The sequence below is a fragment of the Apium graveolens genome, chromosome 7 (assembly GCF_009905375.1).
Source record: "Apium graveolens cultivar Ventura chromosome 7, ASM990537v1, whole genome shotgun sequence".
NCBI lineage: Eukaryota > Viridiplantae > Streptophyta > Magnoliopsida > Apiales > Apiaceae > Apium > Apium graveolens.
Genome location: NC_133653.1, coordinates 1,372,644 through 1,398,584, shown reverse-complemented (window position 1 = coordinate 1,398,584; position 25,941 = coordinate 1,372,644). Strand labels below are relative to the sequence as shown.

At 33.6% G+C, this 25,941-nt stretch overlaps 5 protein-coding genes and 1 pseudogene across 7 annotated transcripts; 5 read left to right on the top strand and 1 right to left on the bottom strand.

Annotated features, from left to right (window-relative positions):
• Window positions 1-324: 324 nt before the first annotated feature.
• LOC141675303 (protein P21-like) lies at window positions 325-1,264 on the bottom strand. Its single transcript, XM_074482022.1, has one exon. The coding sequence runs from the start codon at window positions 1,226-1,228 to the stop codon at window positions 545-547; it is 684 nt and encodes a 227-aa protein (XP_074338123.1). The 5' UTR covers window positions 1,229-1,264; the 3' UTR covers window positions 325-544.
• Window positions 1,265-3,933: 2,669 nt separating this feature from the next.
• LOC141670416 (salutaridine reductase-like) lies at window positions 3,934-5,670 on the top strand. Its single transcript, XM_074476247.1, has 5 exons — window positions 3,934-4,067; window positions 4,171-4,414; window positions 4,553-4,630; window positions 4,938-5,126; window positions 5,210-5,670. The coding sequence occupies exons 1-5, from the start codon at window positions 4,036-4,038 to the stop codon at window positions 5,585-5,587; spliced, it is 921 nt and encodes a 306-aa protein (XP_074332348.1). The 5' UTR covers window positions 3,934-4,035; the 3' UTR covers window positions 5,588-5,670.
• A 793-nt stretch (window positions 5,671-6,463) lies between these two features.
• LOC141672151 (salutaridine reductase-like) lies at window positions 6,464-8,141 on the top strand. Of its 2 annotated transcripts, none has more exons than XM_074478656.1 (5): window positions 6,464-6,696; window positions 6,817-7,027; window positions 7,198-7,275; window positions 7,365-7,553; window positions 7,634-8,141. In XM_074478656.1, exons 1-5 carry the CDS (start codon window positions 6,665-6,667, stop codon window positions 8,009-8,011), a joined length of 888 nt encoding a protein of 295 aa, XP_074334757.1. In that variant the 5' UTR covers window positions 6,464-6,664; the 3' UTR covers window positions 8,012-8,141. The 2 variants fall into 2 exon arrangements, with proteins under 2 accessions (XP_074334757.1, XP_074334756.1); XM_074478655.1 differs by having other exon boundaries at window positions 6,519-6,696; window positions 6,817-7,060; window positions 7,634-8,130.
• A 686-nt stretch (window positions 8,142-8,827) lies between these two features.
• Window positions 8,828-10,462, top strand: LOC141672150 (short-chain dehydrogenase/reductase 2b-like). 2 transcript variants are annotated; one of them, XM_074478654.1, is made up of 5 exons: window positions 8,828-9,009; window positions 9,110-9,320; window positions 9,460-9,537; window positions 9,610-9,798; window positions 9,882-10,462. In XM_074478654.1, exons 1-5 carry the CDS (start codon window positions 8,978-8,980, stop codon window positions 10,257-10,259), a joined length of 888 nt encoding a protein of 295 aa, XP_074334755.1. In that variant the 5' UTR covers window positions 8,828-8,977; the 3' UTR covers window positions 10,260-10,462. The 2 variants fall into 2 exon arrangements, with proteins under 2 accessions (XP_074334755.1, XP_074334754.1); XM_074478653.1 differs by having other exon boundaries at window positions 9,110-9,353.
• Window positions 10,463-16,781: 6,319 nt separating this feature from the next.
• On the top strand, window positions 16,782-17,730 carry LOC141671933 ((+)-neomenthol dehydrogenase-like; annotated as a pseudogene).
• Window positions 17,731-18,573: 843 nt separating this feature from the next.
• Window positions 18,574-25,805, top strand: LOC141670390 ((+)-neomenthol dehydrogenase-like). Its single transcript, XM_074476206.1, has 5 exons — window positions 18,574-18,828; window positions 18,952-19,195; window positions 19,270-19,347; window positions 24,971-25,159; window positions 25,243-25,805. Exons 1-5 carry the CDS (start codon window positions 18,797-18,799, stop codon window positions 25,618-25,620), a joined length of 921 nt encoding a protein of 306 aa, XP_074332307.1. The 5' UTR covers window positions 18,574-18,796; the 3' UTR covers window positions 25,621-25,805.
• The last annotated feature ends 136 nt before the right edge of the window (window positions 25,806-25,941 follow it).

The following is a 25,941-nucleotide window of genomic DNA, read 5'->3' as shown; positions in this document are numbered from 1 at the left end:
TACAGTCTACTTAGTCAAGAAAATGGTTTCGTATTTCTATCAGGCTGCGTGTACTTAAAATATAATGTGTGGCCTTTGAGGCCATATTATTAAAGAGTATAGGATCCTGTTTTAGAGGAAGGCCTGAAGATGATCTTATATATTCTTTGACACATATATTGTGTTTTGATGATCTTGAAGTTTGTTGCCCCACATAAATAGCTTCTGAGTCGCATTCAGGGTAACAAATTAAGCAGTATTTGTATCCTAACAATGATACATTGTCGTCACTAAGCATTTGTTGTTAATCTGAAACTATTTTATACTCAACATAATTAAGGTTCATTAATAAGAAACGAGCACAGCAAAAGTTTATTATATAATAGTTTAACATACTCTCACAGACGCCTTGCTATAAGCAAGGTTCGAATTATTTGACTGGTTACTGCTGAAAAACATGTTTCAAGCACTTTAGGGCATTACTCAGACTTGCCTTGATTGAAAGCGAGACTCTAGCATCAAGCTTCTGTTGAGTCACTTCCATACAAGTTCCGCGAAAAGATGATCAAGGACAAAACACAACTTTATAGTTCGTACCACCAGGACAACTATAATTAGCTGTTTTATCAGCTTTGTAACTAAGAGAAGCAGGACACCTCTCCTTAAAAAACCTCGAATAATCTGTCGGATTACATGGTTCCTGATAGCAACAGTATTCATTCGTCTTGTAAACCGTACACGGGTTATTACACCCTCCAGGGAACTTTAACGGATCAGGACATTGTCCGATGATATCAGCTGTACAACTACTTAGTTTGCATTCCCCTCCAACATCAGTAGTTGGACCAAATTCCATAGGAATATTAAAACCATCAATTACTGAAATGTCGTAATAATCGTAGTTATTGAATTGGTTTAATGCATATTCGACTACTGTATTTGGTGCTTTGCCATACCCTTTGCACTCAAGCTGCCCGTTGCAATCTCCAGTTTCACAACCACCACCACCAAAGTTGCAGTTAGTTCGACCCCAGATACGAGCATATTTGGTTCCAGGAGCAACGTCCAACGACCATCCATCATTAGGATTGAGTTGGCGACCACCACCTGGAGAGGCAGCAGCCCACACGACATAAGGACAGTTGTTTTTGATTCGGAAGTTGGCTGCATTTGTGGTGATTAGGAGGGTGGAAATGATGATCAGTGAAAGTGTACCTAAGTAGCTCATTTTGGAGCTTGAAGACATCATGTTAATGATACAATGTCTGTGAGTGTAAGTTCCTCAATCAAATGACTCCTTATATAGTGCAGAGTGAAGAGGACTTGGAAAGATGTTATGAATGAACCTCTTTCTTAGTAACTTCCTAAAGAAATTAATTTAATTGAATCTACGTTTTTCTTAGTATGCGTCCAAAAATATAAACTGAGGAATTTTTCACAAGGCTAGCCCTTTCTTCACGGCCCAATAAGTCCCTAACATTTCATCACTGGTGATACTTCTCGAATTTGGAAATTGCTTAAGCTAGTTGCCAATACTAATATTCTAAGTTCACATTGTTGCACAAGGTAAACTAACAATATTGTAACTAGGGTTGAACATTCAATCTGTTCAATCGCATCAACCGCAAAAATCACCCGCTTAATCCGCATATTACGGATAACCGCAAAACCGGATAGCCGTGAATGCAATTTTACATAACCGTTAATTTGCGTTTTGGTTGCGGATTCATTATTTTAAAAACCGCAAAATTCCAACTGCAACCACATATTACATAAATTTATATATTTTTAAAAATTATTTGAAATATACATATAAATAAAATTACTCGAGTATTGAAATTTGGACTTGGCCCAATATAAATAAAGTTAGGAAGGTTTTGTATAACTTTTATATTTTAGGATTAGTTTTTGTTTTATAATATGTCACTAGATTATTAAATTTATTTTTCATTTAAACTTATTGAAGTTTTAGACTTATTAAATTTCTTTTGTAAAGTCTTACAATTTGCATATGCAATATTTATTGAAGTTAATTTTTTTTAAGTATTTGAACGGTTTAACCGCAAAACCAACCGCAATTACATGGGTAGATTTGGTCAATTTTTATATACCAACGATCTGGTTGCGTATGGAGATATTAGAAACTGCAAGTTGCGGTTTGGTTTGATTTTTAAGCTCCAACCGAACCAAACCGCGTACACCCCAAATTGTAACCATCTATCAAAAGCATATAGATGCAGCCATCAGGTAAAAGTGACTACAATAACGGATCATAGATAATAGATCATAAGAGACTACAAAAAACAGAGTTACACTATCATTACCCAGCACATCAGCGTCATGTTCCTAATTATCATCTTCACCAGCATTCCAGTTGACTTGTCTGAATCCTGCAAGTGAAACAAGGCTGTCTGTGTACTTGTACCATTGATCCAGCTTACCAGCCACATCAACTGAAGCTGGGACAATGTTGACCTTCTTCATGTTGTCATTACCCAAAATCCACTTGTCTTCATCATCTATTATTAGTAGTAAGAAATCACCACTGCAGAAGTAGCGATGATAAATTGTTAACACTAGTAGCACAATCCTAAAGAAATAAGTGTTGAGTAAGCAGCTCATCTAAAACCTTAAGGTGTTAGAGGAAGGCCCCAATAGGATCATATATTTAACACTCCTCCTCACTCGAAAGCTCTGATACCATGTTGAGTAACCAGCTCATCTAAAACCTTAACTAAATTGTGAGAATGTTGTGATAAGCATTCCCCTCTGGACACACAATAGAACAAGAGGTGCTAGCTAAAGCGCGAGCCAACTTGTTCACGGATTGTTTGACAAAACCAGAGAACACATTAACCAAATTGGCAATGAGGTTCTAACATTTTTTAGTTATGAAAATTTGATTTCAGAACATCTTAGGCTTTGCTTGAGTAACATCTAAACAATCACTCTCCGCTACTGCATTTCCAGGACATGTAGATTCCAACTAATTTAGTGTTTCCTTGACACTAATAGCTTCTACTTCAGACCACCTCACCTTACCTTCTGTGCTGTAAACACGAGTCTCGATCACAATACCAGACAATTTAATTACGCCAGACAGCTAACTCAAAATAAATTGCCCCTCTGCTTCAAAGATAGCAGCATCCTCATTGATCTCTATCGTATTATTCAATGGGAACTTACAGGTGCTCCTTCATCCTCTCTAGTCTCTGCATTATGAAGTAAAAATGTTAAGCACTCAAACTTTAAACAAAAGTACTCTTTTTCAATTTACAATGCCATATGCAGAAACAAACTTACGATTCCACACTAAATCATTCCTTTCCGGCCAACTAGTCCAACTAAGTACGCCCATACCTTCAGATATAACCAACACTACTATCATCTCTGGTAACATGAGACGAAAAGGTAGATGCTGCTACTACTTAAAAAAGTATAGTACAGGAGTACAAGTAATTAGTATCGTATATTTGCATGCAGGAAAGGATCACAGTATTATTGATGATTAATTACATCAGCAAATGTTCATGCTGATACTAAAAAAAATCAGTGATTGTGTTAGCATAGTTGATGAAACACTTTCATCGATAATAAGAGGTCGAAATTTGAAGTCATCGAACAGAGGCATGCATGGTGTGCCAGTACTCAAATTTCCTGATGATCCAACCAGGGGCGAAAAATACTGAGAGAAACAACAGATCTCTTCATCATTTAGTTTACGTCCGTTCCTATAATGGCGCTACGCTTTTAAAATTTAACCTTCTCACCGAAATGATTTGTTCTGAATATTAACAATTAGTAAAGGGAATTCTTATATTTTGACAACCATTGCATGTATATCAGCATAGTAAGTTTGATATTATTAGAAGCTGTCACATTATCAGTTATTTTCTTCTAATTCGGGCCTTTGATTAGTCAACAAAAGACAATTCTCATATTAGAAACTGTCACAAAATTATATTTTCTTCTAATTCGGGCCATTCATGGAAAACAAAGATAATAAGAGAGCCAGCCTAATTGGACCAGAATAGATATTTTCTTCAAGGTATAGCAATGACAGACATCAGCAGTCTGAGTAAAAAAAGGTATGATTGTTTAATTTAAAGAACTTCTAAAACAGCAGATTTATGTAATGTACATTAAAAAGTAGTGTATTTTAATGTTTAGTTGTGAATTGCACTTGTGTAGGTGTGCTCTTGTGACAGGAGGAAACAAAGGAATTGGCTTTGAGATATGCAGAAAGCTTGCTGAAAATGAAATTAGAGTGATCTTAACATCAAGAAATGAGAAAAATGGAATAGAAGCTGTTGAAAAACTTAAACTTTCGAGGTTCACAGATGTCGTTTTTCATCAACTAGATTTAAAAGATCCGGCAAGTATTGCAGCAGTAGCAAAATATGTAAAAAGCAATTTTGGAAAACTTGACATCCTGGTAATCATAATGATGTCGCGTAATCAGACATCTTGTCTGCCAGTTGAATATATAGATTGTTCTAGCTCATTTAATAGATATTATTTTATGAACTAACTTAAATCCTTAAATATTGTTTGATGAGGGCTTCTTGTACAGGTGAATAATGCAGCAGCTTCTGCACTAGATATTGCAAAGCCTGAAGAATTTAGGTCCTTTAAAGATGGAGCAGGATTTGTAAGTACATTTAATTTTTGCGCAAATTACAGATTAGTTATTAGAAACAATGAACTCAATCAACATCAGTTGCTAAATATTTGGATACATAATGTCTGTAGTACTCTTGTCTAAGCCTTATTATCAGGATACTCTAACAAGAAATCGATGAATTTTAAAGAGTCTTAATTGAACCCCTCAATCAACTTAGAATCTGTTTTATGATGTTGTGCATATTTCATAGATATCAAAAATCTTAAGGTAGTCCGAGAATAACCCTGAGTATCAAATGCCTCTACCACTGACCATATTGATTCTCCTCCTCCAGTTCCAGGTGATCGATGAGAATGCACATTTATTGAAAGAAATTTTTGTGGAGGACTACGAATTGGCAGAAGATTGTCTCAGAACAAACTACTATGGAACAAAAGCAGTGACTACAGAGCTGCTGCCGCTGCTTCAACTCTCCAATTCAGCAAGAATAGTAAATGTAACATCATATTATGGTGAACTAAAGGTATGGTTTGTAACTTGACATGTAACATTCATGCTTAATCACCGCAAAAAAAAACCTCACTACGTTAATACTTTTCATTTCAGTTGATTTACAATGAGGAGGTGAAAGCACAGCTGAACAATGTGGAGAGTTTAACAGAGGTGACCATTGATGAGATTTTGAAGTGCTTTCTGAAGGATTTTAAGGAGAATAACTTAAAGGCTAATGGTTGGCCAATAGTAGTGTCACCTTACAAAATATCAAAAGCTGCCATCAATGCCTATAGTAGACTGCTAGCGAGGAAATTCCCCAATATGCTTATCAATTGCGTTCATCCAGGCTATGTCCAGACCGATATGACAAGTAAGACAGGACCCTATACTCCTGAGGAAGGTGCTGAAGCTCCTGTGATGGTGGCATTGTTGCCGGATGATGGTCCTTCCGGCATTTACTTTTTTGAGATGGAACCATCAACTTTCTAATATTTAAATTCTGCTGCCTTTATTTCTCAACTGTTTATGTCAAGTTCTTAAATGTTTATGTCACAGAAACTGTCAACTTATCAGTCTATTGTCTTCTGAGTCCGGTCTCTGATAATTCGATAAAAAATAATTATTTTATTAGAAGCGGCCACATTATGTGCAGACCACTGGAACCACAAATAAGCTGAGCAAAGAAACATTAAGCAAAGAAAGATGAATTAAGCAAACAGGAAGAGCGTCCATGATAACAAAGAGGATGATAACTCACTTGAAGCATGATTCTTCGAGCATTTTTCATTGCCAAATAGTTCTAACCTCGTTAACTGATGGCCAACACTACAGTTCCATCTCTTGTAACATGAGACCACATGATATATGCTGCTTCTCAAAGCAATATAGTACAAGAGTACAAGTAAATAAGTATTATTAATATGTATTGCATGCAAATGGAGATCAGACCAAAGCATTTAGAGATAATCAGTCTCAGCAGAAAGTTTTCATGGTGATGTCAAATAAAAAATTTATTGGCGATTTTAGCACAGTGGATATAAAATTTCATTGATAATAAGAGGCTGAAAGGTCAAACTCAGGCATGGTATGTTAGTATCTCATTTTCATGGCAATTAATAATGTACAAAGAAAATAAGAGATCTCTTTGTCATTTAATTTACATCCATTTTTTAAAATGGAGATATGCTCGTGATTAAGTACTCGAGCTTCTTACGAAAATGATGTCTTCTCTGCATATTCATGACAAATAAAGGGCACTGATATGTCCTAACAACCACTGCAACTATATCAGCATGCTGTAGTTTAATATCATTAGAAGCTGTCCAATTATCAGTTACTATAATTCTGTTTAGAGCATCTGGTTAGTTAGCAAAAGACAATTATACCGTGCTAAAACCTGTCACCTAATTAATAAATTACACAGAGGCCATTGATGGAACACAAATAAAATAAGAGAGCCAGCCTAATTGGACCAGAATTTAGGATAAGAAGTCACCCCTGCCTTGTGCAAGAGCATCAAGATTCCGGAAGAAGAAAAGCAGCCTACATTTTCAGGCAAGTGCAGCAATGACAGACGTCAGCAGTCTGAGTGGAAAAAGGTAAAATTTTATTCATTTGTAACTCATGAACTTCTAAAAACAGAAAATCAATGTAATGATGTGATGTAAACTAGAAAGTAGTTCAATTTAATGTTTGGTTGTGAATTGCACTTGTCGTAGGTGTGCTCTTGTGACAGGAGGAGCTAAGGGAATCGGCTTTGAGATATGCAGAAAGCTTGCTGAAAATGAAATTAGAGTGATATTAACAGATAGAAATCAGACAGATGGAACAGAAGCTGTTGAAAAACTTAAACTTTCCGGGAATTCAGATGTTGTTTTTCATCACCTAGATGTAAAAGATCCAGCAAGTATTGCAGCAGTAGCAAACTATGTAAAAAGCAATTTCGGGAAACTTGACATTCTGGTGATCATTATGATATTGCTTAATCAGACATCTTGCCTTCCTTCTAGTTGATTTTATGGATTTTTACGGCTCATAGAACAGATATTACTTGAAAACCAACTTTACATCCTTCTTGTCTGTTGGGAAATCTTGTATAGGTGAATAATGCAGGAGCTCCTGGACTAGTTATTGCAAAGCCTCAAGAATTCAGGTCCTTTAAAGATGGAGCAGGATTTGTAAGTAAAATAAATTAGCTAGTGACTCATAGTAACCCTGACTACCAAATGCCTTCCCTGCTGACCACACTGATTATACACTCCTCCAGCTCCAGGTGATCGATGAGAATGCACATTTATTAGAAGGAATTCTGGAAGAGAACTATGAATTAGCAGAAGATTCTGTCAAAACAAACTACTATGGAACAAAAGCGGTTACTACCGAGCTGCTGCCGCTGCTTCAACTCTCCAATTCTGCAAGAATAGTGAATATGACATCATTTTACGGTGAACTAAGGGTAAGTTGATACCTGAGATGATAAATTCATGCGTAATTACCCACACATAAAAAAAACTCAATTATTACTTCTCATTTCAGTGGATATATAATGAGAAGGTGAAAGCAGAGTTGAATAATGTGGAGAGTTTAACAGAGGAAAACATTGATGAGATTCTGAAGTGGTTTCTGAAGGACTACAAGGAGAACAATTTGAAGGCTAACGGTTGGCCTATTACAGTGTCAGCTTATAAATTATCAAAAGCAGCCATCAATGCCTACACAAGACTGCTAGCAAGAAAATTCCCCAATATGCTTATCAATTGCGTTCATCCAGGCTATGTCCAGACAGATATGACAAGTAAGACAGGATCTTATACTCCCGAGGAAGGGGCCAGAGCTCCTGCAATGTTGGCACTGTTACCAGATGATGGCCCTTCAGGCATCTACTTTCTGGAGATGCAACCATCAACTTTCTAGTACCCACACTTTTGCTGCCCTTTTCACAACTACAATATGTTTTGCTATCTTTCTATCACATAAGATCGATGATTGCTTTTTAAGGAAAATTGTTTTACTTTTTATACCTATACTCAAGAGTATCGAACAATTGTCCTGGTGGGTACTAAAAAATAAGTAAACAACTAGAAAGATGCATTACGTAAAAAGGAAGAGCGTCCATGATAACAAAGGATGATAACTCACTTGAAGCATGATTCTTCGAGCATATTTCATTGCCAAATTGTTCTAACCTTATTAACTGATGGCCAACACTATAGTTCCATCTCTTCTAACATGAGATCACATGGTAGATGCTGCTACCTAAAGCAATATAGTACAGGAGTACAAGTAATTAGTATTATTGATATACATTGCATGCAAATGGAGATCAGACCAGAGTATATATTGATAATCAAAAAATGATGTATTGATGATTTTAGCATAGTGGATGTAAAATTGCATTGACCATTAGAGGCCTAAAGATCAAACTGAGGCATGGCATGTTAGTATCTCAATTTCTTGACAATTTATAATGTACAACGAGAATAAGAGATCTCTTTGTCATTTAGTTTACGTCCATTTTCTAAAATGGAGATACCCTCGTGATTAAGTATTCGACTTTATTACCAAAATGAATTCTTCTCTACAAGCATATCAGCATACTGTAGTTTGATATCATTAGAAGCTGTCACGGTATCCGTTATTGTCTTCTGTTGTGGGCATTTGATTAGTCAGCAAAAGACAATTAGGGTGTTAGAAACTGTCACGTAATTATTTAGAGGCCATTGATGGAAAACAAGAGAGCCAGCCTAATTAGACCAGAATAGATATTATTTCAGGTAAATTTAAGATAAGAAGTGACCCCTGCTTTGTGCAATAGCTCACTATTATCTATCAAGATTCCAAAAGAAGAAGAGCAGCCTACATTTTCAGGCAAACATAGCAATGACAGACATCAGCAGTCTGAGTGGAAAAAGGTAACTAACGAACTTCTAAAACAGCAAGTAAATGTATAAAGTATTGTAAATTAGAAAGGAGTTAAATTTAATGTTTGGTTGCGAATTGCACTTGTCCTAGGTGTGGCCTTGTGACAGGAGGAGCCAATGGAATCGGCTTTGAGATATGCAGAAAACTTGCTGAAAATGAAATTAGAGTGATATTAACAGATAGAAATCAGAAAGATGGAATAGAAGCAGCTGAAAAACTTAAACTTTCCAGGAATTTAGATGTTGTTTTTCATCACCTAGATGTAAAAGATCCAGCAAGTATTGCAGCAGTAGCAAACTATGTAAAAAGCAATTTCGGAAAACTTGACATTCTGGTGATCGATATTGCATGATCAGACATCTTGCCTTCTAGTTGAAATTGTAACAACACCTAGAACAGATATTATTTGAAAACAACTTAAATCCATTTTGTTTATTCAGGTGAATAATGCAGGAGCTACTGGACTAGTTATTGCAAAGCCTCAAGAATTCAGGTCCTTTAAAGATGGAGCAGGATTTGTAAGTAAACTAAATTAACTAGTACCTCTTAGATTACAAAGTACAATCAACACTGATTGTACACTCCTCCAGTTCCAGGTGATCGATGAGAATGCACATTTATTAGAAGGGATTCTGGAAGAGAACTATGAATTAGCAGAAGATTCTGTCAAAACAAACTACTATGGAACAAAAGCGGTTACTACCGAGCTGCTGCCGCTGCTTCAACTCTCCAATTCTGCAAGAATAGTGAATATGACATCATTTTATGGTGAACTAAAGGTAAGTTGGTAACTTGACATAATATATTCATGCGTAATTACCCACACACACACAAAACACTTTATAATTACTTTTCATTTCAGTGGATATATAATGAGAAGGTGAAAGCAGATTTGAATAATGTGGAGAGTTTAACAGAGGAAAACATTGATGAGATTCTGAAGTGGTTTCTGAAGGACTACAAGGAGAACAATTTGAAGGCTAACGGTTGGCCTATTACAGTGTCAGCTTATAAATTATCAAAAGCAGCCATCAATGCCTACACAAGACTGCTAGCAAAAAAATTCCCCAATATGCTTATCAACTGTGTTCATCCAGGCTATACCCAAACAGAATTGACTTGTAAAACAGGACCCCTAACTCCCGAGGAAGGGGCCAGAGCTCCTACAATGTTGGCACTGTTGCCGGATGATGGTCCTTCAGGCATCTACTTTTTGGAGATGCAACCATCAACTTTCTAGTACCCAAACTTTTGCTGCCCTTTTCACAACTACAATATGTTTTTCTATGTTTTAATAGTTACCCTCAAGATGATCTAAGAAGGACTTTTACTTGTCCTGCTGTGCTAAATAAATATACATATACATATGTTTTAAGAGTCTCACTTTCCATGAAGTCAAGTGTGCAGATGCCATATACATATGGTGTAGTGCTTACTATAAAGTTGTTGCGTATTAGCACTCAACTTGTGTTGTACTAATTTCTTTTTTATAAACTCTGGTTTTCATGCAAACCAGATTGCAGATGCAAGCACATGTAACTCTGATCTATAGGCTAGTGCCATTGTATTATTAACAATATCGTTGACATATATTTCTGTGTAGTATTTATACTGCCTCCTTAGCCTTCCCCTTCTCGTTCGATTTTATACGTTTACTATTTGCACGTATTTCGAGGTTTCTATAAAATATAATTTTATAATGTTTTTTTCAAATTTTTTTTAATAAAAGTTTAAACATGAAACTTTTATTCAGAAAAAAAAAATTAAAAAAAATATTGTGGAGTTATGTTTTAAATAAGTATTGAAAAACGTGCCAAAAAATAACGTATAGAATTCAATGGAGCAGAGCTTTGTGGAGCTTGCTGAGCAGGCCTAACTCCACATTAATATGATATTGTCCGCTTTGAGCCGAGTCCGCACGGATTTGTTTTTGGGCACCTCCCAAAAGGCTGACTGCTTATATTCTAGCAAACTGTCTCTCCCACAAACGATGTGGGACAATTCCTAACAATCTCCCCCTTCACACATCGGGCCTGACACCTGTCAATTCTGCCACCTGATTGTGAATCTGCCCCCCGGACCCATACTGGAAGTCCATCTGGCTATCTACATATCTACTGGTAATCATTTCATGGATGTACTGTATATCATCGGTAGATGCTGCTACATATAAAAAATATAGTTCTGCTGTTATCAGCGAGACACGAGTTATTTTCTAGAGTTTTTTATGTATCATGCAATTATAAATTTGTAGAACAACTCCAACAATATCCTTATATAGGCTTTCGAGTCAAATTTTGAAGAAATTGAGATAAATGTCTCTCCAGCAAGCTCCATGTCCCCCTATAACATTAGGAGTTTCAAATGCTTCCTCACTTTTTAGGATTGAATATCCCCTCAACTATTATTATATTTTATTTTTCTTATCCGTTATTTTATATTTAATGAATGAATATAAACAGGGTAGTAGGTGTATGTTTAAAACGAAACGATTAAACTTGTCGTTAGTATGTTTACAAATAAAAAACTACAAATTAACATATATGTTAAATACAAAGTTGACCAAAATCTTGAATTTTATTTAAATAAACTATATGTACTGCTCAATATTATTACTGAGTTCACTACTAAATTACAATTAACTTACTCAATTTAAAAAGATAAAAATTGCATAACTGAAATCAGAATGACTTGCAATCATAATATAGAATAATGTAAAATTTACTTTATTGTTAATATTAAAGTTAATTTTAATGAAAAATATTAGTTTTTGAAATTCAACGTATGTATATATGGAAAAATGTTAGTTTTTTATTTACACGACTTTTAACAAAGTAAAATTAAGTTATATGTATGTGTGTGTGTTAGCATGTAAATTATTGTATTTACATATCTTAGTAAATTATTATGGTTTCAATTATTTATATGTTATATACATGTATAATCATTATTAACATTTATTGAGATAATTAATTACTTAAATAACATGCATTTATAATTATTTAAAAATTAAAATTATGTAATAAATAAATTGCTATAATTTATATATGGTATTCACATTATCACTAACAAACAATCCATATCTATTTTTTACGCAACTGTGTATCAATCATGGTTGTAAAATAAAAATGAATTATATATTTTTAAGATTTATTATTGATATTCATGATATTTTTCAAGAATTCGAAAGAAAAATTGTATTTATATCGTTATTTAAACCGTTTTTAAGTTTATTTCATTACGACTCTAATATTTCTTCATACAATAATTTGATAACATTTTATACTATTCTTATAAAATTAAAAAATTTCAGTTCGATAAAGTTTTATATATATCAGTTGAACTGGTTAATTTCTTCAAATTATTTAACAATATATGTTTTTTCCTTAAATAATATAAAATGCATTAAATCAAATGATACAATATAGTATATATATAACCTTTATTTGAATAATTCAAAATATTAGTACAATATTATTTTGATAAATGAATATTGCTGATCTAAAAAAAATCTTTTTAAAAAGTTAGTTTTTTTAAAGTGAAAAATGAAAAATAAATCGATTTAATATATCATCGTAGTTTTAACAAATCTACTGAGATCTCATTCCAAATTTCAAATTTTCTTAAAATTAGGACAAATCCTAAAAATAATAATGTGTCACCCGTGAAGTTAGTAATTTTAATATAAATAATTAATTGACTTGATCATATAAAGACCTCAAACACATTAATTTATATTAACATAAGATATTAAAAAATTACACATTATTGGTAAGATATTCTCGCCGAATTTGTAATTTAAATTTACTAATATAGAATGTGACGATGTTTTTCGGTCGGGTTATGTAATCAAATTTCGAGTATTTTTTGAACAATGGGTCAAGTTCTAAAATGCATTGACTCATTATAATTCTAACTTATCTAAATATGTAATACCAATATAGATTATTTATATATAAGCGATTCTATTTTCAATATTTTTTAAAAATTATATATGTACATTTTAATTACTTTTTATAATAAAAAATGTATGAGATATATTTTAAAATTAAAAAATGATTAATAAATAAGATAATAATCCATTTATGTACTATGCCTAATTATATATTTGGAATTCAATTCTTTAAAATTAACTGTACAAATATTCAGCTAAGTATCATTTTTTTTGCAGAATTCAAGTAAGTATCTTTAAAGTTAAATAAAATATTCATTTAGCGTACTTACATATTACGTGTACGATAAAAAGCACGTGTGACAATACGGTGTAGTGGTAAGAGGTTGTATAGTTGAATAAAATGACTTAAGCTTGATTCCCACAAACCACATTTTTTATATAAATATTACAAGCAGGGGTAATTTAGTCTTTTTAATAGACTTTTTAATCTCATTAAATTATACTATTGTTCTCCTATTTAATATTTAATAATATTTATTACTTTCAAGTGGTACTTCGTTTCACTTATTTTTTGGTACCACCACCTTTTGGTTTCACTTTTCATGATTCATGTTATAACTCTAACTCTAATTGTATTATTATTATTATCTTTTTTTATTTCTATATGACTTATAATTTTATATATATATATTATTTTTACCCGTTTTTCTTTATTAATAAATTTTTTAAGTGATACTTTGTTTTCACTTATTTTTTTTTCTACCACTTTTTGTTTTTTTGTTTTTATGATTAATGGTGTAACTCTAAGTGTAATATTTTTTTGTCCTAATAAGCGAAATCTCCTTTCAAGTGGTACTTGTTTTCACTTATTTTTTGTACTTATTTTTTGGTACCACCACATTTTGATTTCACTTTTCATGATTTATGTTATAACTCTAACTCTAATTGTATTATTATTATCCTTTTTGATTCCTATATGACTTATAATTCTCTATATATATATTTATTATTACCCGTTTTTCTTTATTAATAAATTTTTAAAGTGATACTTTGTGTTCACATATTTTTTGGTTTTATCATTTTTTGTTTTTTTTTTATTTTTATGATTCATGGTGTAACACTAAGTGTAATATTTTTATCATTTTTTATTCTTATATAACTTATAGTTCTATATGTATTATTTTTACCCGTTTTTGTTTATTAATAAACGAAACATATTCACTTATGTTTTAGTTCCACCATCTTTTGGTTTCACATTTTATAACTTCAAGTGTATTATTTTTATCCTTTTTATTCCTATATGACTTATAATTGTGTATGTATTATTTTTACTCATTTTTATATTTTTTATAAGCCATAATTTTTTTATTATTTTTATAGGTTTGAATCCTATTTTTAATTATATTTTAAAATAAATAAGTTCATAAATTGGCTCAACTTAATAGGTTCCGAGAAATATAAACCACGACCAAGTAAATAGGCCATGTGTTTAAATTGAAATTTTTTAATTTAGAATTTTTTAATTTGTTGGTAGAATTCCATTTTAATAAAATTGTAAGAATATTATAAAAAATTGTACCATTTGAAAATAATAAAATTGTTCAAACCGTAATATGATTACAATTCTATTTTCGTAGAACTCTAAACTATTTATTGATAGGGTACTTGGTTTCATCTTAGTATGATTACGCCGTATTTTGGTTTCACCCTATGGTTTCACCTCTATAGTTCTGTTTCATGTAGAGTTTTATGTTGTTTTTAACAAAATATAGATTAGAATCATATTATAATTACGATATTTCTATTTTTCGTTGAATTCTTTTTTATTTTTTATTAAAATAGTAAAATGGAATCCATTAAACAGTGTTATTATTAATTAATAAGGAAATCATCTTTTAAGGGATAATTTGGTTTCACCTCTTTTCGGTTTTATGAACTTTTGGTTTCACCTTTTTTTAAATCTTGCTATAACTCTAAATATACCATTTTTATTCTTTTTTATTCATATATGACTTATAATTCTATATGTAATATTTTACCAGTTTTTTTTTATCGTAGGTAACCCGCAGCCGCTACCCTTCGGGTGCGCACTGGGTAAACCCTACGGGCTCACGCAATAGCCTGCAAACCACGTGAACCAAGGTAAACCGTATTTAAGCGACAGGCTCTGACTCAGGAGGCATAATGATAAATTCTCCTCCCGTGGGATTCGAACCTGTGACCAAGAGGATAGTTTTCCTCTCTTTAACCAGCTGAGCCAACCCTTGCGGGCCCAGTTTTTTGATTCTTATATACCACATATTTATATTATTTTTATATAAACAAAATTGTATATACATTCTAATTTCTACATTTATACCTATAGAATGTTATTTTAGCACAAAATGCAAATTTATACATACATAATGAATATTTTATTAGAAAAAATTATGCAATCACAAAGTATATAAAAACACAAATTCAGCTAACAATAAAAAATTTAATATGCAATTACTTAGTGCTCTTGATTTATTTTTTTGTTAAATTATCCATCAATCGTGTCGCGACTAAAGTTTTGATGTAAAATATTATTTATGTGTTTTTGAACAATAGATACATAATAACGTTTGTTGTTATAATAAAATTTGAATTAATGAAAGCTACATATAATTTAAAAGTGAAAATTACAATAATCGTACAATTTTATTTATTATATATTTTAATAAAAAATAAAAATAAATTTTTATAATCGTTATTAAATATCGATATTTTGATCTCGGCCTGTGCTTCACACGGATTATCTACTAGTATATATAGAAGAGATAACTACATCTTTGATCATGTAGATATCTAGGGGTGTTGACCCTTTATATCACAATTTGAAACAAAATGGTCCAAAATCTCACAATTAGAAAAAATGGCCCTTTATATCACGAAAAAATGCATCTTTAATTTGCGTTTTTACAAAACGCATTTTTGAATTGCGTTTCTATAAATTAAAAATATCCAAAACATAACAAAAAATTGGAAAATAAAAATAAAAAACAATGAAATGCATGTAAAGAATGCGTTAGTAAGGAAACGCATGATTTGAATGCGTGGGTTCAGAGAGCAACGCATAGAAATAATGCGTTTGTAGTGTTAGAAAAATAAATAATGAACCTGCAACTTTCTGCCTGTTGAGTTCTTAATTGCACAGCATAACCACTGGACCAACAACACAATCCTTTTAAAAATATAAACGCAATTTTTATATCCGTTTCTATGTGATACAAAGGGCCATTAATTCATGTTGTAATATTTTGGGCATTTTACTTTAAAATTGTGAGATTAAGGGCCATTTTTCGATATCTAGCTAGGAGTCATTTCTGGTATTAGCATAGTGGTTGCAACAATTTTATCGATAAGTGGAGGTATGAGTGCGTTAGTATTTAATATTCTGCAATTGACAATTAATCCCAAAAGAGAGATTGTACAGTCTTTTGAGAAAGGTCAAATAGAGGCATGCTGTTTTAGCTTTTAAAACCTTCCATGAATGGTGAAATTAAGGCAAAATGTTTTAGTTTTTAAATCTGCTGCAACAAACAGTTATCCTTAACTTCAGCAATCTGAAAATATTAAAATTTTCTGTCTCAACATTAGCAACTGTTTGTCTGAGGGAAGACTCATTACTAAGGTGCAGCAAGAAAATGATGTTAGATGTGTGATTTGAACTAGCAGCAATCCACATCCATTAAGTTTGTGAATTTTTTCTGCACATTATCACCATGCATTACATTCATGATTATTCATAAAATTTGTTTGTTGGATACTCCAACAAACAAATTTTATGTTAGGAAGCCATGCCCTTTATAATTGGCAAACTCCTATTTCTTATGATCTCATACATATTCAATAAATAATAAAATGTTAGAGTACTCAGAGTATACCTGACTACCAAATGCCTCCACTGCTGACCACATTGATTGTACGCCAGTTGGAAGTGATCGATGAGAATGCACATTTATTAGAAGGAATTCTCGAAGAGAACTATGAATTGGCAGAAGATTGTCTCAAAACAAACTATTATGGAACAAAAGCGGTGACTACTGGGCTGCTGCCGCTGCTTCAACTCTCCAATTCAGCAAGAATAGTGAATGTATCATCAAATTATGGTGAACTAAAGGTGAGTTGGTAACTTGGCATAATAAATTCATGCGTAATTACCCACACAACAAAAAACTCAATAATTACTTTTCGTTTCAGTGGATATATAATGAGAAGGTGAAATCAGAGAGTTGAATGATGTGGAGAATTTAACAGAGGAAAATATTGATGAGATTCTGAAGTGGTTTCTGAAGGATTTTAAGGAGAACAGCTTGAAGGCTAATGGTTGGCCTATTACAGTGTCAGCTTATAAATTATCAAAAGCAGCCATCAATGCCTATACTAGACTGCTAGCAAGGAAATTCCCCAATATGCTTATCAATTGTGTCCATCCGGGCTATTGCCAGACAAATATTACAAGTGAAACGGGACCCTTAACTCCCGAGGAAGGAGCCAGAACTCCCGCAATGGTGGCATTGTTGCCGGATGATGGTCCTTCAGGCATCTACTTTTCAGAGATGCAGCCATCATCTTTCTAGTACCACATTTTTGCTACATTTGCACAACTACTTTTGCTATCTTTCTATTAAATAAGATCGATGATTAGCACTCAACTTGTGTTGTACTCTTATTAATAAACTTTGGTTAGCATGAAGCAATATTATAGATGCAAAAACATGCAACTCTGATCTATTGGCTAGTGCCATTGTATTCTTATCAAAATTTTAGACATATTTTTCTCTGTGTGCTATATATATCTATCTTTTTCGACTTATCTACAAGTAATCACATCATGGATGTAGATGTGTATTTGTCAAGAAACTTGTGTATTGAGGTTAAAAGGTAGTATGGAATACATTGACAAGTACAAGTACTTAGTACCATTGTGTAATGCTTGAGAAGATAGAGAATCAAAGCTTTTGAGGATAACAACAACATCATATGACCATGCAGATATCAGAGAGTAATTTCTGGTTTTAGCATAGTGGATGCAGCATTTTTATCAATAGAAGTTCGAAAGGTCAAGTAGAGTTATCAGTGCTTAAGTATTTAAATTTCTGCAATCTTTTTCTAAAGGTCAGATAGAGTTGCAAGCCTGCAACCAACAGTTAATTCCAGAAACAAAGGAAGAGACGATATTAAGAGAATAAAGATATATCTTCATCATTTAGGTTATGTCATTTCCTAAAGGCTTAATGACCTTTTCGGCCTCAAAGTTTGCAACCGTGTACTCATAAAACCCTCAAGTTTAAAAGCATACCTTTTCGGCCCTCGGGTATCCAAAATGTGTTTTTTTACCCTTGGACCGGAAAAAAACCGGGTGAAAACCGGTCGGTCTAAGGGTAAAAGGTTACGTTTTCAGTACCTGAGGGGCAAAAAGGTACGGTAATGAACTACAGGTGCTGATGAGTATATTGGTGCAAAGCTTGAGGTTTAAAAGGTCATTTCCTAAATCATGCAAGCACTATAAGAAATCAAAGATGGAGCTACCCTTGTAAGCATTCGACCTTTTCTATTTCTACCTTCTTATCGAGATAATTGTTCTAAACATTTATATAAATTACTATATGGTAATAACCATTGCAGTATGTTAGCATATATAGTTTGATATTATTAGAAGCAGTCACATTATTGGTTATTGTCTTCTAGTTCGAGCCTTTGCTTAGACAGCAAAAGAAAACATTATCTGTAGAAAATGATGAAAAGCAAAGATAGCAAGAGAGCCACACAGTGAACATAGGATAAGAGGTCCTTATCACCTATAGATCAGATATCAGAAGAGGGAAAAAAATCCTCAGGTTTCCGGTAAATTTCCAATGACAGACATATGCAGTTCGAATGGAAAAAGGTAATACAATCATACAAGTACATGCATGTGTTATTATTGAACTTCTAAAATAGTATTCAAATATGAAAAATGTGATGTAAATTAAAATGTAGTTGAACTAACTTGTGCATTGGACTTGTGCAGGTGTGCTCTTGTGACTGGAGGAAACAAAGGAATTGGCTTTGAGATCTGCAGAAAACTTGCAGAAAATGAAGTTACTGTGATATTAACAGCAAGAAATGTGAAAAATGGAACAGAAGCTGTTGAGAAACTAAAACTTTCTGGATTCTCAGATGTTGTATTTCATCAGCTAGATGTAAAAGATTCAGCAAGTATTGCAGCACTAGCAAACTATGTTCAAAGCAGTTTTGGGAAACTTGACATTCTGGTAAGGATAATGATATAGCTTAATCAAATGTCTTGCTATTACTTATTAGTAATTTTATGGTAATTTTTGTACAGGTGAATAATGCAGCAGCTATCGGACTAGTTATTACAGATCCTGAAGAACTTAGGTCCTTCAAAGATGGAGCAGCATTTGTAAGTAGACTTGACTATGTAGCAACCAATATATTACGAAGTACAATCAACATTGTAGGTGCCTTACCTATTAACTATCAAACACTGAACTAATTCTATATCGATTGCTTGACTATATACGTTCGTGACATATACGAATTCATCATAAAATTGGTACTCAGACTTCAGGAATCTTGAAATGAGAGTTTTTCTTTGACAATATTGGCAACTGTTATCGATGTAGAAAGTCACTGTACAAAAAGAAGTAACTATAAACAGCAACAGAGAAGGATCAGTTCTAAAGATGTCGAATCTGAACTTAAGCCTATTGTAGAAAATGAATATCATGTGCTCTTCCTTATTTCTCTCCTCCTGTACATTTGTATTGTAGTATAGGTTATGTCTGTTAGTCTTATTTGTCCATTAGCTGATAGCTTTATTTTCTGTTCTTGTCTGCTAGGAAGTAGTTTCAGCTTTTGTCTCTTTAGTTGACAAGCTCTCTGCCAGGGAGAGCTGTTTTTGTATATATGTAACAGAGTTTCCTTAGTTTCTGGTATCGAAAATAGATCAAGAAAGAGAGAAATTTTTCTCTCAGAAACTTCATCTTATCTTACTTATATTTCTTCATGGTATCAGAGCGAGAAGGTTGAAATATCAAGATATTATCTTCATCATCTCAAGATCAAAGAAAGAAGTTGAAGATGACATCAAAAGACAAAGAAGAAACGATAACAAAAGATAGAGAAGCAAAGGATGAGAATGGATACTGAGATCCACTCTTTCTGGCAAACTCAGACAATGCTAACATACCACTGGAAAATGTTATCTTCAATGGTGAAAACTTTCTCAACTGGAGCCGAAGCATAAAACTGGCATTAGGATCCAAGAACAAGCTGGGATTTCTGGAAGGAAAAGTAAAGAAACCAGATTCCAATGATGCAAAATATGCCCTCTGGATAAGAAATGATTACATGCTAAGAGGTTGGCTATGTAGATCTATGAATTAAAAAATTGCCAACAGTTTCACTTATATAGATTCTGTAGAAAGACTATGGAATGAGCTGAAGGAAAGGTATGCAGAGACTAATGCCCCTCTCTTGTATTCTTTAAAGAAACAAGTCAAAAATTTGGAACAAGAAAACATGTCTGTTTCTGAGTATTATTTTAAGCTCAAACAGATCTGGGATGAAATACAGGATGTGGAAGGACTTCCGGAATGCACATGTGCAGCAATGAAGAAATGCACTTGTAACCTTTTAAAGAAGTTTGTCGAAATTCAAGAAAGAAACAAGGTTATAGATTTTGTGATGGGCTTGAACAAGAGAAATGAAAACATAGCTGGAAATAGCATGGCCATGGAGCCTTTGCCAACTCTAAACAGGGCGTTTCATCTTGTACAACAAGCTGAGAAACAGAAACAAGTAGCTGAAAATCAATATATAGGAGAAGCAAGTGCTTTTGCTGTTGGAAGGATGAATCAAGGTAAGAATTTCTCGGGTGCACAGAAAAGAGAAAGTAAAGAGATGAAAATGAAGAAGTGGTGTGACCACTGCAAGAAGAAAGGACACACTGCTGATGAATGCTTCAAGCTGATTGGATATCTAGAATGGTTTGGAAACCCTGGGAAAGGTAAGATGAATGGAGGAAGTATGAGATATGCAGCTAATGTGGGAAAAGAAGAGATTGAATATGAACAAGATGAACCTTTGGAGATGGGATGTGGAAGTGAAAGTGGAAAAGAGACCAAGCCAGATGGGAAGTTGGTTGCAGCAGTAGTACAGGAATGATGAAGATGTTCAATTCTCAGCAGACAAATGGAGGAGGGAACAAAATGGCTAACTTTGCAGGTATAATCTTAGCCTCTAATGTTGTAAATGTTTCTAGACCTTATAATAAGAACACTTGGATAATAGATTCAGGAGCATCAGATCACATGTGTGGGAATATAAATATTTTTTCTACCTTAAGGGATTTAAAATCACCAGTTAAGGTTGGACTACCAGATGGGAATGTTAAAGTGGTTGATAAGATAGGTGATGTGAAATTATCTGAAAGACTAATTCTTTATGATGTGTTGTATATTGAGGAATTCAATCATAATTTACTTTCAATAAGTAAGTTAATTGAGACTAGCAAGATTCATATAAGTTTTGATACAAAGAACTGTATCTTACAGGACCCTTTCACTAAGGAGGTAGTGGGAAGTGGGAAAGAAGAGAATGGTCTTTATAAACTAGAAGTGACAAGAAAGGAAAGGAACCAAGTTGAAGCAAGGAGATTTTGGAGACAAAGTAATATTGTAGCTGTGTGCAATGAAGCTGTAAAACTCAATATTTTACATGCTAGACTAGGACATAGCTCAGTTTCCAAAATGAGACATATTGATTCTTGTAATTCTGATGGTTTAAGAAATTTCTTTTGTGATGATTGTTGTGTTGTAAAACATCATAAGCTTCCTTTTAAGCCAACTAATGCAATTGCTATAAATATATTTGATCTTATTCATGTTGATTTATGGGGACCATACAAGATTTCAGCTATTAACTTGGACACACATGTTGTCTAATAAACAAGAAGTAAAGGATATTCTGTTTACTTTTTTAAATTATGTTGAGAATCATTTTAAAGTTAAGGTTAAAACTTTAAGAAGTGATAATGGAACAGAAGTGCTACAATCAGAGTGTAAAAGGATGCTTAATGAGAGAGGTATAGTGCATCAAAGAAGTATTGCAGGTGTTCCACAACAGAATGGAAGGGTGGAAAGAAAGCATAGACATTTGATAGAAACTGCAAGAACTTTGAGAATATATGCAGGTCTACCAAGATATTTGTGGGGTGAATGTGTTAAGGCAGCAACACATTTAATCAATCTGATGCCTAGTGGAGTAATAGGTTGGGAAACACCTTATGAAAGACTGCTAAAGAAACGTCCAGATTATGAACATCTCAGAATAATAGGATGTCTGAGTTATGCTTTTAATACTGATAGAAAGCTGGATAAATTTGGAGAAAAAGGGATAAGATGTGTGTTGGTTGGGTATGCAAATGAGCAGAAGGGATATAGAGTGTTTGATCTTGAGAGAAAAAAAATATTTGTCACAAGAGATGTGATTTTCAAAGAAGAAATATTTCCTTTTCTTATTTCAAATGAGAATAAGGAAGGAAGGAAAAGAGATTTAGGAAATTTCAATTCTGAAATAGAAGAAATGAACTACAGTGAAGAAGATGATGATCCTTTAATAGATGAAGGTGACAAGGAACAAAGGGAAGAAGAAACACTGCAACAAGAAGCAGTGGAAGAGAATTTGAGTAACTTGAATGAAGAAGTTGAACAAGAGGATAGGCTGAATGAAGAATCGAATATGCAAGAACCAATTGCTATTCAAACTGAGGAACAGCATGAGGGAAGAAGGAGTACTAGGATGTCTTCTGTACCTGACAAATTTAAGGATTTTGTTTACAGAATTCCAGGAAAGTCAGCTTCGACAAACATGGCAGAAGGAATAGGATTGAATGAAAGCAATGCAAGCAACTTTTCAGAGGATTATCTCTACTCTTTAAACAATGTGTTTAAAGTTAAAGAACCATGTAGTTTCAAAGCAGCAAGCAGAGACCCTAGATGGGTAGAGGCAATGGAGAAAGAATTGCAAGCTCTTGAAGAAAATGAAACTTGGGAGTTAACTGAATTGCCAAAAGGAAAGAAAGCTATTAACAGCAAGTGGGTATTTAAAACCAAGTATAAGAGAAATGGTGAAGTTGAAAGATTGAAAGCAAGGCTGGTAGCAAGGGGAGACAAACAGATTAAAGGGAAAGATTACACAGAAACTTTCTCACCTGTAGCAAAATTCACTATAGTGAGAAGCCTCATAGCTCTTGCAACTAGGCAGAATTGGAACCTGCACCAGCTTGACATCAATAATGCTTTTCTGCATGGATACTTGGAGGAAGAAGTATACATGACACCACCTGAAGGATATCAAAAGCCACAAAGGGTCAGGTATGCAAATTGAAGAAAAACATATATGGGCTCAAGCAAGCATCAAGAGAATGGAATGAGGAATTGTCAAAATTTATGAAGAATTTTGGCATGAAACAATCCAGAAGAGATTATTGTCTTTTTACTAAAATTAATAATGGTAAAATGACTATGGTGGTGGTTTATGTTGATGATTTAATCATCAGTGGTGATGATGAGGAATGTATAGCTGATTTGAAGCAACAACTTGACAAAGCTTTTACCATTAAAGATTTGGGATTGCTGAGATATTTCTTGGGAATTGAAGTCTCTAGAAATGAACAAGGAACCATGCTGAATCAAAGGAAGTATATCCATGATCTTGTTGAGGATGCAGGGTTAAGGGCTTGCAAGGAAAGTAAGTTCCCTCTACAGAAAGGTCTAAGATTGTCTACTGATACAGGAGATTTGTTATCAGATCCTGAACAATACAGAAGATTAATAGGAAAGTTATTGTATCTGAATTTAACAAGACCAGATATTTCATATTCAGTACAACAACTCGGTCAGTTCATGCAAACACCAAGGAAGCCTCATCTACAAGCTGTGCTACATGTGATCAGCTATTTAAAAGGGACTAGTGACTGGGGGTTGTTTTATTCAGCAACCTTATACTTGAATATAACAGGTTTTTGTGATGCAGATTGGGGAACATGTGCATATACTGGAAGGTCTCTTACAGGTTATTGCATTTTCCTTGGTGATAGTCTTATTTCATGGAAGACTAAGAAACAAAAGACTGTTTCAAAGTCTTTAGCAGAATCAGAATATAGAAGTATGTCACACACTGCTAGTGAACTGGTTTGGTTAGATGGAATTCTTGAAGATATGCTAGTTGATATTCCCAAACCAATAAATCTTTTCTGTGATAACAAAGCAGCTCAGCACATAGCACACAATCCAGTTTTTCATGAACGAACTAAGCATCTAAAGTTGGATTGTCATTATGTGAGGGAACAAGTTGAAGAAGGATTTATTTCTACGGTCTACATCAAATCATCCTTACAACTTGCTGATATAATGACTAAACCCCTTGGAGAAGGACCTCATCGTTTTCTATCTTTCAAGTTGGGCCTTGTTCCTGGTACCCAAGTCCAACTTGAGGGGGGTTGTAGAAAATGAATATCATGTGCTCTTCCTTATTTCTCTCCTCCTGTACATTTGTATTGTAGTATAGGTTATGGTTGTTAGTCTTATTTGTCCATTAGCTGATAGCTTTATTTTCTGTTCTTGTCTGCTAGGAAGTAGCTTCAGATTTTCTCTCTTTAGTTGACAAGCTCTCTGCCAGGGAGAGCTGTTTTTGTATATATGTAACAGAGTTTCCTTAGTTTCTGGTATCGAAAATAGTTCAAGAAAGAGAGAATTTTTTCTCTCAGAAACTTCATCTTATCTTGCTTATATTTCTTCACCTATACATTTCCGTTGAGTTTGTGAATTTTTGGTACACATTAACTGTGTTATTTAGTTCCTAATTATTGTATAAATATCATTCTAATGTATGCTTTATCAACCCTTGTTTTCTTTTGTTACAAGCAATAAATAATATTTTTGAAAAACTTGAGGTACCCTAAAAGTAACCTTGAGTACGAAAAGCCTCAGCCTCCTAAGCATATAGATTACCTCCTGCAGTTCCAGGCGACTGATGAGAATGCGCATTTATTAAAAGGAGTTCTTGAAGAGGACTACGAATTGGCTCAAGATTGCCTCAGAACGAACTACTATGGAACAAAAGCCGTGACTACTGAACTGCTACCACTTCTTCAACTCTCCAATTCAGCAAGAATTGTGAATTTAACATCAGTATTCGGTGAATTAAAGGTAACTTAACAGACAGCACTCATGCTTAATAATCACCCACAATAAGGAAGAAGCTACACTACATGATTACTTTATTGTTTCAGTGGATATGCAGTGAGAAGGTGAAAGCAGAGTTGAACAATGAGGAGCGTTTAACAGAGGAGAACATTGACGAGCTTTTGAAGTGGTTTCTGAAGGATTTTAAGGAGAACAACTTGAAGGCTAATGGTTGGCCTTTAGTAGTGTCAGCTTATAAAATTTCCAAAGCAGTCATCAATGCATATACTAGACTGCTAGCAAGAAAATATCCGAATATGCTTATAAATTGTGTTCATCCGGGCTACTGCCAGACAGATATTACAAGCGAAACAGGACCTTTAACTCCCGAGGAAGGTTCCAGAGCTCCCACAATGGTGGCACTGTTGCCAGATGATGGTCCTTCAGGCATCTACTTTTCAGAGATGCAACCATCAGCTTTCTAGTACCCAATTCCGCTGCCTTTTTTGACAATTATTCAATCCTGTGTTATCGTTTTATAAATTGATATCAGTGCCTAAAGATAATGTTCTATTTTATGGTACTAACTATAAAGTTTTGTTCTGTACTTGAGGATATCTGCATCTAAATTACAGGGGGAAAAATATACAGTACGGTCTTTCAATCAGACAAGTTACCAGAAAGATACATGTATCTACATTCATACTGATTACTGGTAGATGCATATTGAATGCTACAAGTGATTGTGGAATATATAGTTAGTGTTTAACTTTCTGCAGTTCACAAATTATCCCGAAAGATAATGA